This window comes from Ruditapes philippinarum, unplaced genomic scaffold (assembly GCF_026571515.1).
Source record: "Ruditapes philippinarum isolate M1 unplaced genomic scaffold, ASM2657151v2 ctg580_1_1_1_1, whole genome shotgun sequence".
NCBI classification, from domain to species: Eukaryota; Metazoa; Mollusca; class Bivalvia; order Venerida; family Veneridae; genus Ruditapes; species Ruditapes philippinarum.
In genome coordinates, this window is record NW_026860244.1 from 202,553 (window position 1) to 220,017 (window position 17,465).

General features: G+C 35.4%; 1 protein-coding gene across 1 annotated transcript; it reads right to left on the bottom strand.

Moving 5' to 3' along the window:
* Window positions 1-1,359: 1,359 nt before the first annotated feature.
* LOC132759354 (mucin-2-like) lies at window positions 1,360-17,221 on the bottom strand. The gene is made up of 7 exons (XM_060751118.1): window positions 17,079-17,221; window positions 16,566-16,736; window positions 15,064-15,357; window positions 13,747-14,166; window positions 13,152-13,316; window positions 11,824-12,243; window positions 1,360-1,670 (listed from the first exon to the last, which is right to left on the bottom strand). The coding sequence occupies exons 1-7, from the start codon at window positions 17,143-17,145 to the stop codon at window positions 1,360-1,362; spliced, it is 1,848 nt and encodes a 615-aa protein (XP_060607101.1). The 5' UTR covers window positions 17,146-17,221.
* Window positions 17,222-17,465: the final 244 nt, after the last annotated feature.

Consider the following 17,465-nt stretch of genomic DNA (forward strand, 5'->3'; position numbering starts at 1 on the left):
GTATGTAGACGTCATCAACCCATGGTTATGTAGAAGTCATCACCTTTTATGTATGTAGAGTCCTCACTATTGTAGTGAGTCCTTTACACATGTATTTTAGAATCATCACGCATTATGTGAGTCCTCAACCCCAATGTATGTAGAGTTTACACGATGTATGTTGAGTCCTCATCGTGTATGTATAGTCCACACTATGTATGAAGAGTCCTGACCATGTATGTAAAGTCCTCATCATGTATGAAGAGTCCTCACTATGAATGTGACGTTCTCACCATGTATGTAGAGCCCTCACAATGTATGTAGAGTCCTCACAGTGTATGTAGAGTTTACACTATGTATGTAGAGTGCTCACCATGTATGTTGTGTCGTCACCATGTATGTAGAGTCCTCAACATGTATGTATAGTCCTCACTATGTATGTAGAGTCTGTATCATGTATGAAGAGTCCTTATCATGTATGTAGTGTCTTCATCATATATAGAGTTCTCGCAATTGATGTAGAGTCCACACCATTTTTTTCCATAGTTCGTTATTACGTTATGTAAGATCGTCCTGATCATGTAGGGTAGGTCTTTCATTAATGTAAAATGCTAGAGTCCTCATCATGTATGTGAAGTGTCTAACTATTTGTGAATAAATATATCTGATACTCCTTATAGACAAGCACTATTGCCTTTTCTGCAAGTTGGGTTTCGAATATTTTCTAGCGAAAATTTAATTTCTTTTGCTGGTATAACATATGCACCGAAACAATAGGAACCCCATCACATGAATATTACATGATAAAACATCTACCATACATGGTGAAGAACTTCATATACATGATTGAGGACTCTATAGTACATAGTGTGAAGAAACTCTACATACATAGTGAAGACTCTACATACATGATAAGGACTCCCGACATACCATAATAACGACTTATGGATAAAATGGTGAAAGACTCTACATCAATTGCGAAACTTCTAATACAAGGGGGAAACTCTATTTTACTGTGAGGGGGCTCTTTTTACATAGTGGGGGACCTTTTTACAACATGGTGAGGGGCCTTTTACAAAAAAAAGATGAGGACTCTGCATACATTGGCTTAGCGAGGCCAAAAGGAATTTTACGCCGTGGAGGAGGGTGAAGGGAGGGGGTGTCCCCCTCCCCGTTGTATGTTAGGGGGTTCGGGGGGGATTCCCCCGATAATTTTTTTATTTTTAAATGCAAAATAACACAATCTGGTGTAATTTCACAGCATATGTAATTTCCCATCACACCCTCATATCTTAATAAATTATATAATAACTCAAATGATTATTCTCTAAAGAGAAATGCATTGCAGCAAGGCGGCGCTGTTTTCTTGCAGCAAATTTATCAAACAGAGTTAATATTCATGTCTCTATAAATATTAAGTCCAGATAGTCTGTCAGTTGTCATGGTAGATCTGAGATACGTGTTTGAAGTCTCTTCATTGTGTTGATCAAATGACCGTTTCGCTATAGCCGTGGACAGTGGCATAATGAGCAAAACCAAACAATGACGGACAGTGGGATAGTACTGTTCATTTGCCAGTGGTTTTTGTGCCCACAAGTGTTTCACGTTCAACTCCAGTGTCCCATAGATCCACCATGTAACCCACTTCCTCACTGCATTGGTGAAGGTAGATCTAGCTTCGTCTTTACCACCTACACAACCATTATATCGTCTATGTATTTAGCTCCCTTCTGTTTGTTTGGTTTTGGTTTTATGGCGCACTTACACAATTAAGTTGATATGCCGCCAAAACAGGGAAGATGAACAAACCTATAGCAATACAAGGGATCAAAATCATCTCACCTGCTGGAGCTGAGAGATACATAGACTCCAGAAATTCAAAACCATTGAGTCGCCTCATACGATCATACAGGGATAAAAGGCGGCTGCTTGCATAATTTAACCCATAAAGACAACAATGTTCTGTCGTCACAAGTGTGATTAAAAATTCAAACGTCGAAACATATAGGTAGTATAGGCAGCAGCTTTCGTGGCCCCTTCATTTGCCTGGAACTCCTATGCACTTATTATACAATGTTGTTTAAAAATCAGAATGATATATAAATACATATATTACATCGCTTCAGCTTGAAATGAACCATGTCTATAAATAGTGCAAACGTTTTAAACTTTCTCTTTAATCTCATCATAATTATTAATTAAGTTAAATAATGTTCGATATGATTGATGGAAACAACAACACACATTTGAATATGATTGAAAGACAAACAACATATTTTACGCAAAGACACTTAGTGTGTGGAGCTCAAAACGCCTTTAAAATCCAAATGAAGTGTATATTTGTCAGTCCCAGCAATGTACCGATCATATCAAAAAACTAAATATAGGCCGTCTCGAAAATAAATATATGTATTTCAACGTCTATAATAATACACAAGATAAAAATGTCGGACGTAAAAAAATCCGCACACCTACCGTCAAAATCACCATGTATTTTATTTCATTTCCAATATTTTCAAACAATCCTTTTGTCCAGCGACACAGAAGATAAACCTTTCACGAAGATGGCCAATTTTAATCGTCAACACCAATATAAACAACACAGCAGGCGAAATAAACATCAAGATTATCGCCGTTTTACTCTATTTACAAAAGCTCCCCGGTTTTCATCTTCAAAGCGCGGCGTATTTGAATACGTTTGCACTGGGAGCTAACTTTGATTTGCGTTTTATGTATTGATGTTATAGTTTAAAATTGACTATCATCGAGGAGAATAATATCTTCCGTGTCTATGGACAAAAGGATAATTATAGGCATCGGCCCAATCTCATTTTAACAGAGTACTTTTTTGCTTATCTTTTAAAATGGTGCTGTTGAATATGTTACTTGAATTTTCCCGCTTTTAAACTTCTGATGTAAAACACATTCTTAACTTACATGCAGCCAAAAATATCGATACAAATTTCAAATCGCCTTGTCAGGATATAATTCTTTGTTTGTCAGCAAAATCCGATTTTCATTTTTTTTTATTTTATGAGTCAAAATTCTCGGCGATGCCTAACCAGGGTTAGTGTACTGATTTTGACATCTATTTTAAACTTTTAAGACTTTTTATTTTTATAACTCGTTTTCGTTTAGAACACCTACGGCGAACTGGCGTATGCCCGGCTACGCTACTGGAATACATGGTGAGGACTCTACATACATGGTGAGGACTCTGCATACATGGTGAGGACTCTACATACATGACGAGGACTCTACATACATGATTTGGACTCTTCATACATGGTGAGGACTGTACATACATGGTGAGGACTCTGCATACATGGTGAAGACTCTACATACATGGTGAGGACTCTTCATACATGGTGAGGACTCTACATACATGGTGAGGACTCTACATACATGGTGAGGACTCTACATACATGGTGAGGACTCTACATACATGGTGAGGACTCTACATACATGGTGAAGACTCTACATACATGGTGAGGACTCTACATACATGGTGAGGACTCTACATTCATGGTGTGGACTCTACATACATGGTGAGGACTCTACATACATGGTGAGGAATCTACATACATGGTGACGACTCTTCATACATGGTGATGACAATACATACATGGTAAGGACTCTACATACATTGTGAAGACTCTACATACATGGTGAGGACTCTACATACATGGTGAAGACTCTACATACATGGTGAATAATATACATACATGGTGAGGAATCGTCATACATGGCGAGGACTCTACATACATGGTGAAGACTCTACATACATGATGACTACTCTACATACTTGGTGAAGACGCTCCATACATGGTGAGACCACTAAATACATGGTCAGTACTCTTCATACATGGTGAAGACTCTAAATACATTGTGAAGACGCTACATACATATGAAAAAACTAAATACTTGTTTTTGGGGCTTTTAAAACATTTTTTTAAAGAATCTACTTCATGATTTTGGGGTTTTTAACATACAAGTGGAAGATTTTACAACAGGTTAGGACTTACATACATGGTGAGGCCTTCATACATTTGGGGAGCTTTTAATTTTCTTGCTGAAGACGCTACATACATGGTGAGACCACTACATACATGGTCAGGACTCTTCATACATGGTGAGGACTTTGCATACATAATGAAGTCTCAACATAAATGGTGAAGACTCTAAATACATGGAGATGACCCTACATACATGGTGAGAACTCTACATACATGATGAGGACTCTACATACATGGTGATGACTCGTCATACATGGTGAGGACTCTACATACATTGTGGTGACTCTATATACATGGTGAGGACTCTACATACATGGTGAGGACTCTACATACATGGTGAGGACTCTACATACATGGTGAGGGCTCTACATACATGGTGAGGACTCTACATACATGTTGAGGACTCTACATACATGGTGAAGACTCTACATACATGGTGAGGAATCGTCATACATGTTGAGGACTCTACAGACAAAGTGAAGACTATACATAAATGGTGATGACTCTACAAACATGGTCACGACTCTACATACTTGGTGAAGACTCTACGTACATGATGAGGACTCTACATACATAGTGAATACTCTACATACATGGTGATGACTCTACTTACATGGTGAGACCTCTATATACATGGTCAGGACTCTTCATATATGGTGAGGGCTCTCTATATATAGTAAAGGCTCTACATACATTATGAGGACTCAACATACATGGTGAAGACTCTACATACATGGTAAACACTCTACATATATGGTTTGGATTCTAAATACATGTTGAAGACTCTACATACATGATGAGGATTCTTCATACATAGTGAAGATTTTACATACATGGTGATGACTCTATATACATGGCCAGGACTCTTCATACATGGTGAGGACTCTACATACATGTTGAGAACTCTTCATTCATGGTGACGACTCTACATACATTTTGAAGACTCTACATACATGATGAGGACTCTACATATATGGTGGGAAATTACATACATGATGAAGACTCAACATACATAGTGAAGACTCTTCATACCTGATGAGGACTCAACATATATAGTGAGGACTCTACATACATGATGAGGACTCTACAAACATGATAGGGACTTTACATATATTATGAGGACTGCACATTAATGGTCAAGACTCTACATACATGATGAGGACTCTACATACATGGTGAATAGTCTACATACATGGTGAGGGCTCTTCATACATGGTGAGCACTCTAAAAACATGATGAGGACTCTACATATATTATGAGGACTCAACATACATGGTGAGGACTCTACATACATTGTGAGGACTCTACATACATGGTGAGGACTCTACATACATGGTGAGGACTCAACATACATGGTACGGACTCTTCATACATGGTGAGGACTCTACATACATGGTGAGGACTCTACATACATGGTGAGGACTCTACATATATGGTGAAGACTTAACATACATGGTGAGGACTCTTCATTCATGGTGACGACTCCATATACATAGTGAAGACTCTACATACATGGTAAGGACTCTACATACATGGTGAGGACTCTACATACATGTTGTGGACTGTAATACATGGTAAGGACTCTACAAACATGGTGAGGACTCTACATACATGGTGAAGACTCTACATATATGGTGAGGACTCTACATACATGGTGAGGACTCTATATTCATGGTGTGGACTCTACATACATGGTGATTACTCTACATACATGGTGAGAAATCTACATACATGGTGACGACTCTACATACATAGTGAGGACTCTTCATACATGGTGATGACTATACATACATGGTAAGGACTCTACATACATGGTGAGGACTCTACATGCATGGTGAGGACTCTAAATACATGGTGAAGACTCTACATACATGGTGAGGAATCGTCATTCATGGCGAGGACTCTACATACATAGTGAAATACTCTACATACTTGGTGAAGACGCTACATACATGTTGAGACCACTCAATACATGGTCAGTACTCTTCATACATGGTGAAGACTGTAAATACATTGTGAAGACGCTACATACATAGTGAAGACACTAAATACATTGTGAGGACGCTACATACATGTTAAAGAACTCTACTTACATGATGAGGACTCTACATACATAGTGAAGACTCTACATACATGGTGAGGACTCTACATACATGGTGAGGACCCTTCATACATGGCAACGACTCTACATACTTGCTGAAGACGCTACATACATGGTGAGACCACTACATAATGGTCAGGACTTTTCATACATGGTGAGGACTTTACATACATAATGAAGTCTCAACATAAATGGTGAAGGCTCTAAATACATTGAGAAAACCCTACATACATGGTGAGAACTCTACATACATGATGAGGACTCTTCATACATGGTGATAACTCTTCATACATGTTGAGGACTCTACATACATGGTGAAGACTCTACATACATGGTGAGGGCTCTTCATACATGGTGAGCACTCTACATACATGGCGAGGGACTCTACATACCATTGTGATGACTCTACATACATGGTGAGGGCTCTACATACCATGATGAGGACTCTACATACATGGTGAAGACTCTACATACATGGTGAGGGCTCTTCATACATGGCGAGGACTGTACATACATTGTGATGACTCTACATACATGGTGATAATCTTCATACATGTTGAGGGACTCTACATACATGGTGAAGACTTACATACATGGTGAGGGGGCTTTTCTTCATACATGGTGAAGCACTCTACCCATACATGGTGAGGACTCTACATTCATACAAACATTGAGAGGACTCTACAAACATGGGGAGGACTCTTCATACATGATGATAACTCTACATACATGGTGATGTCTCTACATATATGGTTATAACTCTTCATACATGTTTAGGACTCTACCTACATTGTGAGGACTCTTCACGCATGGTGAGGACTCTACATACATGGTGTGAACTCTACATACATGATGAGAACTCTACATGCATGGTGAGGAATCTTCATGCATGTTAAGGTCTCTAAATACATGGCGACGACTCTACCTATATGGTGAAGACTCTACATACATTGTGAGGACTCTACATACATGATGACGACTCTACATACATGGTGTGAACTATGCATACCTGGTGAGGACTCTGTATACATGGTGAAGACTCTACATACATGGCGAAAACTCTTCTTACATGATGAGGACTCTACATACACAGTGAAGACTTTACATACATGGTGTAACCTCTGCATACATGGTGTGAACTCTGCATACATGGTGAGGAATCTTCATACATGGTGAGGTCTCTACATATATGGTGAGGACTCTACATACATGGTGAAGACTCTACATACATTGTGAGGACTCTACATACATGATGAGGAGTCTACAAACATAGTGAAGACTCTACATACATGGTGGAGACTCTACATACATGGTGATGACTCTATATACATGACGAAAACTCTACATACATGATGAGGACTCTACATACACAGTGAAGACTTTACATACATAGTTAAGACTTTACATACATAGTGAAGACGCTTCATACGTAGTAAAGACTCTATATACATGGTGATAACTTTACTTCATGGTGAGGACTCTACATAAATGGTGATGACTCTACAAACATAATCAAGACTGTACATAAATGGTGACGACTCTTCATTAATAGTGTTGACTCAACATACATTGCGAGGACTCTACATACATTGTGAGGACTCTACTACGTGATGAGGTCTCTACATAAATGGTGAGGACTCTACATACATGGTGAGGACTCTACATGAATGGTGAGGACTCTAAATACATGATGAGGACTCTACATACATGCTTACGACTCTACTACATACATGGTGTGGACTCTACATACATTGTGACGACTCTACATACAAGTCAACGACCCTACAAACATGGTGAGGACTCTACAGAGATGGTGAGGACTATACAGATACGGTAAAGACTCTACAAACATGGTGAAGACTCTACTTCATACATTTTGAGGACTCTACATGAATGGTAGGGACTCTACACAAATGGTGTGGACTCTACATACATTATGAGGACTTAACACATACGGAATCGACTCTACACACATGATGACATCTCTACATACACGGCGACTAATCTACATAAAAGCTGAGGACTCTACATACTTGGTAACAACTCTACATACATGATGATTGATGAGGACTCTACATACATGGTGACGACTCTACATACATGGTGATGACTTTATATACATGATTACGACTCTTCATACATGCTAACGACTCTTCATACATGCTGACGACTCTACATACATGACAACGACTCTACATCGTGATAACGATAACTTTAGCTGTAAGAATAAACGGTCATAACTTAACTTGTGAGAGAGGGTATGAGGGCTTGGCCACCGTTGGAGAATATGAATATATGATCAACCTGATGCGGGTGTTTATTTTGACGATGGAAAAGGGAAATAGAAGGTCGGGAGCCAAAACTATCAAGGAGTTTATGACGGTTTTTACAGCGACATTTCTCGTTATCTTGCTTATACATTTACCGGTTTCATTTTATTGATGCAGCTGATGTAACCATGCAAGAATGCAGAGACAGACAGTGCTATTAGAGATGGTCCCGGAAACATCCGGCTAGAATGAGGAACGAAGGGAGAAGCGGAATGTACCCATCCTGGACAGTGATACTTTTCTAACTTTTGATTTATTTAGAATGTACCGCGATTCAAAATTGTCTCAGCTGAGAAATAATATTTTGCTCTCAACTGACTAGTTCAAAGGAAAAAGAATTCAACAACTAAAACATTGTAACAGTGAAGTTACGTAGTTGATATTAAATATAGTGAATCGATTACTTCTTTACTTGATTCGACTGGCCCGTAATTTTGTGTAAGATCGACGAGGTAAACTGAAAATAAGAATTTTCATGGAGTTTAAATAGTCATGGTAAAAAAATAATGAATGAATGGGATCTACATTTTCGTGTTTTTGTTTTGTTTTGTTTTTTCAAAATGGTTTAGAAATGACCAATATCATATAGTCAACAGCAAGAAGGATTTTGTAAAAAGATATTTCATTAGATATAGCTATAATGATTTAAAGGGCTATTTAAAACTGATGATATACAACAAATGCAATTCAAAATGATAACAAGGACCAGTTTTAGGATTGGAATGGATAAAATTTTCGAAAAACTTTTCACTTTATTTCATTTAGGTAATTTTGAATTATGAATTTTGATTGTAAAAATGTTATCATGCATGGTCCTTTTGTAAATAAAGTGCCAAATGTTATGAGATAATGGTGCTGATTGTGTGTATTAAGGGCTATATAAAAGTACAGCACGTTGTAAAGTCGATCGTAACATGCGTAATGATTGATTTTATAAAGCCGTTGTGGCTGAGGGATTGCCTTTATTAGTTATCAGAATTGCAGCCACTAGTAACCCTGCGTGATCGTAAGAGGCGACTAAATGGATCCGAATAACTGGAATCTATGCATCTCTTAACTTCAGCAGATGAGGTGGTTTTGACCACCGGAGTTGTTTTAAGTTTGTAACAGCCGAGGTTAGGAAAAATTATCTTTCTCCTCTTGGCCATATATTAGCTTAATCAAACAAAACAAACAAAAACAGCAATACTAGATAGAAATAATTCTATTTTTTTTGTATTTCATCATTTTTTAATGCTTATAATGATAATAAAGCAGAAAGATAGATATTAACGAAGTTTGATTCACAAATATTTGAATAATTGACGTGTACAATTACAACCTTAAGACGATGGAAAGCAAAACAAAAAATAAAACCTAATCGATCGTCCCAAAAACATGATGTCAATACCATGCTAATAATTCTTTTCAAACATCGTAAAGACAGGACATACTCGTGAAAGACACAAAGTATTTTGTTCTTTAATAAACAGTTATTTTGTTCTTTAATATATAGTTATTTTGTTCTTTAATATATAGTTATTTGCATATGACACACCCTTTTCACATATCATGTATTTACATGTTTAAATAAGCCTTTGATTTGTATAATAAAGCGATAGTTTATTAACCCTTCTGAAAATAAGAAAACGATATTAAAGAAATATAATAGGATTAAATTGAAAAGCGATATTTTGTGCAAATCCTATAGTACAATTTGAGTTAGAAGTGTTTAAACGCTTTACACTATTAAGTCATTTTGCACTATGGAAGAAATATGATTATTCTTAGGAAGCGAAGCGAGCGAATGATCTGAATCACACAAGTTATTGGTGTAAACCTATATCAAATGGTATAAATGTCATGTTAAAAAGCCTCAACGAAGTCCATTTACCTGCTGAGCTTCTTATATAGTCGTGTCCAGTTTTCATATATGCAATAGTTCATTATCAATTTAGGGACATCAAGATGAAAATATAGTCAGTCAACAGTATAGATCGAGTCTTGTCAGATTGCACAGTTTTACAGGCTGGCCTGGCTTTATACTAGTGGCAAAGGTGTCTGGTTAAACAACAGGTTACAAGAAGAGTTTTATACAGTACATTTTTAACATGTATAGATCAGTCTACCCGTGCTGGTTGTTCAAATATCAAATAACATGTTTCAGTACATGTACAAACCACAAAGAAAGCAAACACAAAAATAAAAAGAAAGAATAGCAGTTCCTGTCAAACATTCAACATAGTGTGTGAGGAAAATAGTAATTAAAATATTTTAAATACTCGTAGATCGGATTTCTTAATTCAATAAATTAAATGTTAAACACAAAAAGTTTCTTTTCTTTAGTGTCAGTTCGTTTTCCGTTGACAGTAAAATTTGAGATTGATTCTAGGATCGGATTCAACAGAGGGTGCGTCTATCTGTTAGCTTGTTGCCTCTTACACAGTCGCGCTTAAAATTAATTCTTCATAAACTATGAAAGAATGAAATTCATATTTTATACTAACAACCATTTCAAATGAACTTTCATATAAAATGAAGATTATTGACAGTCTATGGATCACGCAACATTTTTTAACCATGTAAAGCCATAGAGGGTAATTTTCATCGTAATGAATTATTTATTAAAAAATCGTAAGTAATTCAAATAATATTCTATAGCGTGCTGATAATAATTATAAAAAAGTGATAGATATTTAAAATTTCAAGAACATATAAATACTACAAGAATATTTTTTTTTCAAATGGTACATGCGTACTATATAATTTAGAAACTCGTGAAGATGAGTAGACAAGTATTGTGTTTTTTTTAAAGATCCATTTTGAAAAGATGATTACAAACAACAATGAAGATGCCAATTCTGACTGCGTGACATGTCTCTGGTAGGTTGACCACTTGTGCACAGTCTGGAATAAAAGCTTAATTAACAGAACTATTTATTTCTTATTTCAAGATCTGATTACCAAAGATATAGTGGTTATATTTCATCACAAACATCAACGTGACGAAAAACAGAAAATGCGATTAGTAACCTTTACAACCTTTACCGTTCTTTTCGAAATATTTCTTTGCGAAAACATTAATTTCTAAGTTCCAAGATATAGAGTGACTTTTTTTGTTTACGACAAACTCATTGTTTTCCTTATTTATGTCTACTTGCTGTTAAGATATTACAATTTGTACGCGACTGATCGTTCATTGTTCTTTATAATTTACTTATGATTACTATGAAGATGAAAAAATATGTATTATCAATGCTTTTGTCGTCAATGATTATAGTAGTATGCATTTGTCCTAAAAACTCGTAGTTTAGCTGCTTTTATAACTAGTTAGATACATACGATCTAGAAAAGGTTACTCTCATGAACTGCTACACACGGTTATCAAACCTTACAATAAAACGAATTGAAATATTACCTGCAACATTAGAGGTCATTTCAGTGTACGTTGATTGGATTGTAGCTGTCTCAGTAGGAATTGTTACATTTGGAGTCATAACGGTTGTAGTACTTTTTGTTGCCATGGAAGTCGTTTGAGGGAGGTTGGTTGGAATGGGAGCTGCCTCAGTCGCAATTGTCACAGATGGAGACACAATAGTTGTGGTATTAGTTGTTGTTGTTGTCTTGGGTGTCGTTTGAGGGAGTGTTACTAAAATGAAAGCTGTCTCAGTAGGAATGTTCACAGTTTGAGACGCAGTAGTTGTAGTACTTGTTGTTACCATGGATGTAGTTTGAGGGAATGTGACTGGAATGGAAGCTGATTCAGTCGACGTTTTGGAAGTTAACATAGAAGAGGTTGTATCAATAGACAAAGTAGAAACCGCTTCAGTGGTCAAGGCTACAATTGCGACAAATATTATAGTCTCACTAAGGCGAGAACACATCTTGAACAACAAAAGCAAAGTACACGTAATGTATGTTACCACATAATGAAAGGTTCGTAAAATAGCATCAGGTTTTTTTTGTTTCTTTGGAAACTTTTGACGAAACGCTGAAACTTGAATAAACAACTCATTTCTATATTTGCTTATGTATTTCTTTTTGGAAAAAAAGAGAACTGTTAAGTACAAGTTTTTCGCCATTCTACCACCAAAAAGCTTTTCTATTGGTCTCTTTTTATTTGGGTTTACGTCACTTTAATCTTCTTTACTGTTTGAAGAAGGTCTCAGGAGTCCATCCGTGCATTATTTCAGACACAAGCGTTCACTATGGCAGAATCACCGACGTTCTGTAAGCTGTATGGACAAATGTCGTAGGTGAATGGCAAAAACTAGAACTATATATTATTCTTTTTTACTAGCAACCATAAAGTGACTCTTTATTTACAATAACATTACAATTAGTTGATCTCCTAATATTATTTCCGAAGAATAATGACATTGACAATGTTATCCAATTTGCCGTATAACTCAGCGTGTAATTTATAATTCTATAACTATAAAGCCTGTTGGTCGATGGAAATAGCATAGTAAAATTCAATGGACAACGTAAAGAATAAAGCAGGAATATAATCAAATTACAACATGCAATGTCACTGCTCTATTTGGTAGTGCAAATGCCATGTGAAAAATTTGAGTGCAGTTATAACAGCGCTAATAAACATGTACCACTATAAAGGCTACGAGTTCTGAGAAATGACGTTATTTATATCATTTTATATTTTTGAAATTTATTATTCTCATTGCTACACATAACGCCATACAAAATAATTATATTAAGCTGTAATAAAAAGAATTAAAATATTACCTTTAATTGTAGTTATCTCAGAGGGACTTTTAACAGTTGGAGTGAAAGTAGATGTGATACTTGTTGTTGTCTTGGATGTCGTTTGAGGGAGTGTGGTTGGAATTGATGTTATCGTAGAAGAGGAAGTATCAATAGCAAGAGTAGAAGTGGCTTCAGTGGTTACAACTATAATTGTATACAAATGTTATATTTTTACTAAGAGTAAACATCCCAAGAGACATGCAGCTTTTAAAACAAGTATTTAACGACATATCTGATTGCCTGTGAAGCTAAATATTCGTGAAAGATTCGTTAAACATTGATAATTAAATAAGCATTGGGATTCTTGAAGTCATTATAATTTGTTGATTAAGATAAACCAGTTGCTCATTTTAAGTATAGATAATGCTCTTCTTTCTACTTAAAACGAATTATATAGAGTAGACTTAAAAGACAATTTTAAATAAAAGCAAATTAAAACAAATCCCACTGAGGCCTACAATTATAATATTATATTTATATCTAGTTACATACATACGATCTAGAAAAGCTTATACTCTCATCAACTGCTACACACGGTTATCAAACCTTACGATAAAACGAATTGAAATATTACCTGCAACATTAGAAGTCATTTCAGTGTACGTTGATTGAATTGTAGCTGTCTCAGTAGGAATTGTTACATTTGGCGTCTTAGCGGTTGTGGTACTTTTTGTTGCTATGGAAGTCGTTTGAGGGAGGTTGGTTGGAATGGAAGCTGCCTCAGTCGGAATTGTCACAGATTGAGACACAATAGTTGTGGTATTAGTTGTTGCTGTTGTCTTGGATGTCGTTTGAGGGAGTGTTACTAAAATGAAAGCTGTCTCAGTAGGAATTTTCAAAGTTGGAGATACAGTAGTTGTAGTACTTGTTGTTACCATGGATGTAGTTTGTGGGAATGTGACTGGAAATGAAGCTGATTCAGTCGACTTTTTGGAAGATAACATAGAAGAGGTTGTATCAATAGACAAAGTAGAAACCGCTTCAGTGGTCAAAGCTAAAATTGCGACAAATGTTATAGTCTCACTAAGGCGAGAACACATCTTGAACAACAAAAGCAAAGAACACGAAATGTATGTAACCACATAATGAAAGGTTCGTAAAATAGCATTCAGGTTTTTGGTTTCTATGGAAACTTTTGACGAAACGCTGAAATTTGAATGAACAACTCAATTCTAAATGTGGTTATGTATATCTTTTTGGAAAAAGAGAACCTTTTAGTACAGGGTTTTTGCCATTCTACCACCAAAAACCTTTTCTATTGGTCTTATTTTATTTGGGTCTACGTTCCTTTTACCTTGTTTACTGTTTGAAGAAGGTCTCAGGAGTCCATCCGTGTATTATTTCAGACACAATCGTTCACCATTGTAGAATCACCGACGTTCTGTAAGCTGTATGGACAAATATCGCAGGCGAATGGCAAAAACTACAGCTACATGTTATTCTTTTTACTAGCAACCATAGTGTGACTATTTACAATAACATTACAATAAGTTGATCTCCTTGTTATTATTTCCGAAAATTTATGACAATGCTGTCCGATTTGCCATATAATTCAGCGTGTAATTTATAATTCTATAATTATTTAGCTTCTCGGTCGATGGAAATAGCTTAGTAAAATTCAATGGACAACGTAAAGAATTAAAAAGCAATATAATTAAATTACAACATGTAATGTCACTGCTCTATTTGTTAGTGCAAATGCCATGTGAAAAAATTGACTGAAGTTATAACAGCGCTAATAAACATGAACCACGAAAAAAAGGCTACGAGTTCTGAGAATTGACTTTATTTATATCAATTTATATTTTAAAAATTTATTATTCTCATTGCTACACATAACGCCATACAAAATAATCATATTAAGCTGTGACAAAAAGAATTACAATATTACCTCCAATATTAGAATTCATTTTAGTCGATGTCTTCTGCATTGTATATGCCTCATAAGTATTATTTTCAGAGGAAGTCATAGTAGATGTGGTACTTGTTGTTGCCGTGTAGGACGTTTCAAGACTTTTGTTTGGAATGGTAGTTGCCTCAGAAGCACTTGTTTCAGTTGGAGTGAAAGTAGATGTGATACTCGTTGTTGCCTTGGATGTCGTTTGAGGGAGTGTGGTTGGAATTGATGTTATCGTAGAAGATGAAGTATCAATAGCAAGAGTAGAAGGGGCTTCAGTGGTTACAACTTTAACTGTACACAAATGTAATATTTTTACTAAGGGTAAACATCCCAAGAGACATACAGCTTTTAAAACAAGTATTTAATTAACGACAACTCTGATTACCTATGAAGCTAAATTCTCGTTAAAGATTCGTTAAACAGTAAACATTAAATAGGCATTAGGATTCTTGAAGTCATTATAATTTGTTGATAAAAATAAACCAGTTGCTTATTTTAAGGATAGGTTATGTCCTTCTTTCTACTTAAAATGAATTATATAGAGAAGACTTAAAAGACAAATACAGAATAAGTGGTTTTTTCTGCGTTATTTTTCCCCAAATATTGGCAAGTTTTTATTCCTGCGGACTTTATTTCTGCGGCACATTCTTTGGACAAAACGTGATTTAATTTCTGCGACTCTTCTCATCAATGTCTTAGTCACATAACTGTATTTTATTTGCATGTACACATTCGCATTTGTTTATCGTCGTCACCACAAAAGTGTACAGTAATTACAAATAATTATATTGTTTGCTTGCAAACAAAAATATAATGCGCAACAATAGAAAGGTATGCATCTTTTGATCAGCGTGCAATGACGTGTGAAAGATATACCCGGTAGAATCTTTAATTTAATACCATAAATCAGATTAAAGTATACGACGATTATTTAGCAGTATAAGGGTTGAAATGGTTTGAATTATTTAGTGATAAAGAAACCTTTAGCGTATCGGCAAACACTATATATGCTGTTTAAATATCTTTATTCTTAAGTTAGCATAATTAACAATAAGTACATCCTTACAAACAAACACAGAATACATACTTAGCAGACAGCAGTTTCATTCGACTTGAAATCCCGCTAACCTTTTTAATCCGCTAGTCGTTATCACTTTAGATGAAACAAGTCATTATGCATTACACATATAGTACCAGGTTAAAAAACAAAAAACATGGAAAAATGTTCTGCGGTTCTTATTTCTGCGGTGCAGAAAACGCAGAAATTAAGTCATCGCAAAAACCACATATGAGGTACAAATAAAAGCAAACAAACCCCACTAAGGCCTACAATTATAACATTATATACAGCTAAAATTCAAAATATAAATAGAATTTCATTATAGAAAATAAGAAGATAATCTTAATTAGAAGTATACGGAATAATAGTACGTGTACACGTATATTGATAAATACGTAAAACGTAATATCATGTATTTATCAAGCCAACTTACTGTCCGGGTAAACTACTTTGAAAGTTTGCGGAATGGCCTGTATTTGAATCACAAAGAAGCCTGCATTAATTGGAAAAGATTGATCAGAGTTCACAAACGCCTCTGCTGCTAGAAGTAATGCGTCAATATTTTCTGTCGCTGGATCTATTTCAATAGTTGTACCTATGTTTCCTGTATTTAACGAACAGAAATCAAAATACATGTAAGTTTACTTCTATGTTATTTATTTCGATCATTTTTATATGTCTCTAATTATGAAAAAACTATTTTCATTTTTTTTACTGCAAAGTTAATTATATAAAATTATTATAGAATGTACGAAATTGTTTTGGCTTTATAAAATAAGTAAGTGAATAAAATTGCAATTGGTTTTAGATTTGTCACTATTTAACGCAATTGCAAACAATAAAAATACGCTATCAACAAACATATTCTTACTAATATGTACAAACTGTATTTACCGATCAAAATTCATACACCATTCTAATTCAGAAAACATTTTTGATTTATTACCGTCAACTTCATGAATAGACACATCTTTGATATCCTCATCCTTAAGACCAGGAACAAAATTTGGCATCTCATTTCGAATTGTGCTTGCCAAAAGGTCCTCCCCAACAAATGACACATATGAATACGGTTGGTTCACTGCAAAACTTACTATTACAGAAATAGAAAAGTAGAGCATAGCGTTATGAGGATATATTACATGTTATTTGGGTTTTAGAGTGATATATATGTGGATATATTACCTGCCAAGATTATATATCACCCGAGCCGTTAGAACAAAATAAGTTAACAACTATCGATATATTGCTTGAGATACCTTATTCTTTGACCTATACATTAAACATATTTTATTAATGTTAAGTGCATAATATAACATGTATAATTGTACAT

Excerpts from the sequence above, each read along its gene's own strand:
- LOC132759354 (XM_060751118.1), bottom strand. The coding sequence starts at position 17,145 with ATGCCAAATTTTGTTCCTGGTCTTAAGGATGAGGATATCAAAGATGTG. Across the intron at positions 16,737-17,078 it reads GTCTATTCATGAAGTTGACG|GAAACATAGGTACAACTATT; the intron begins GTAATAAATCAA and ends CGTTAAATACAG. Across the intron at positions 14,167-15,063 it reads AATGAATTCTAATATTGGAG|CTTTGACCACTGAAGCGGTT; the intron begins GTAATATTGTAA and ends TCGCAATTTTAG.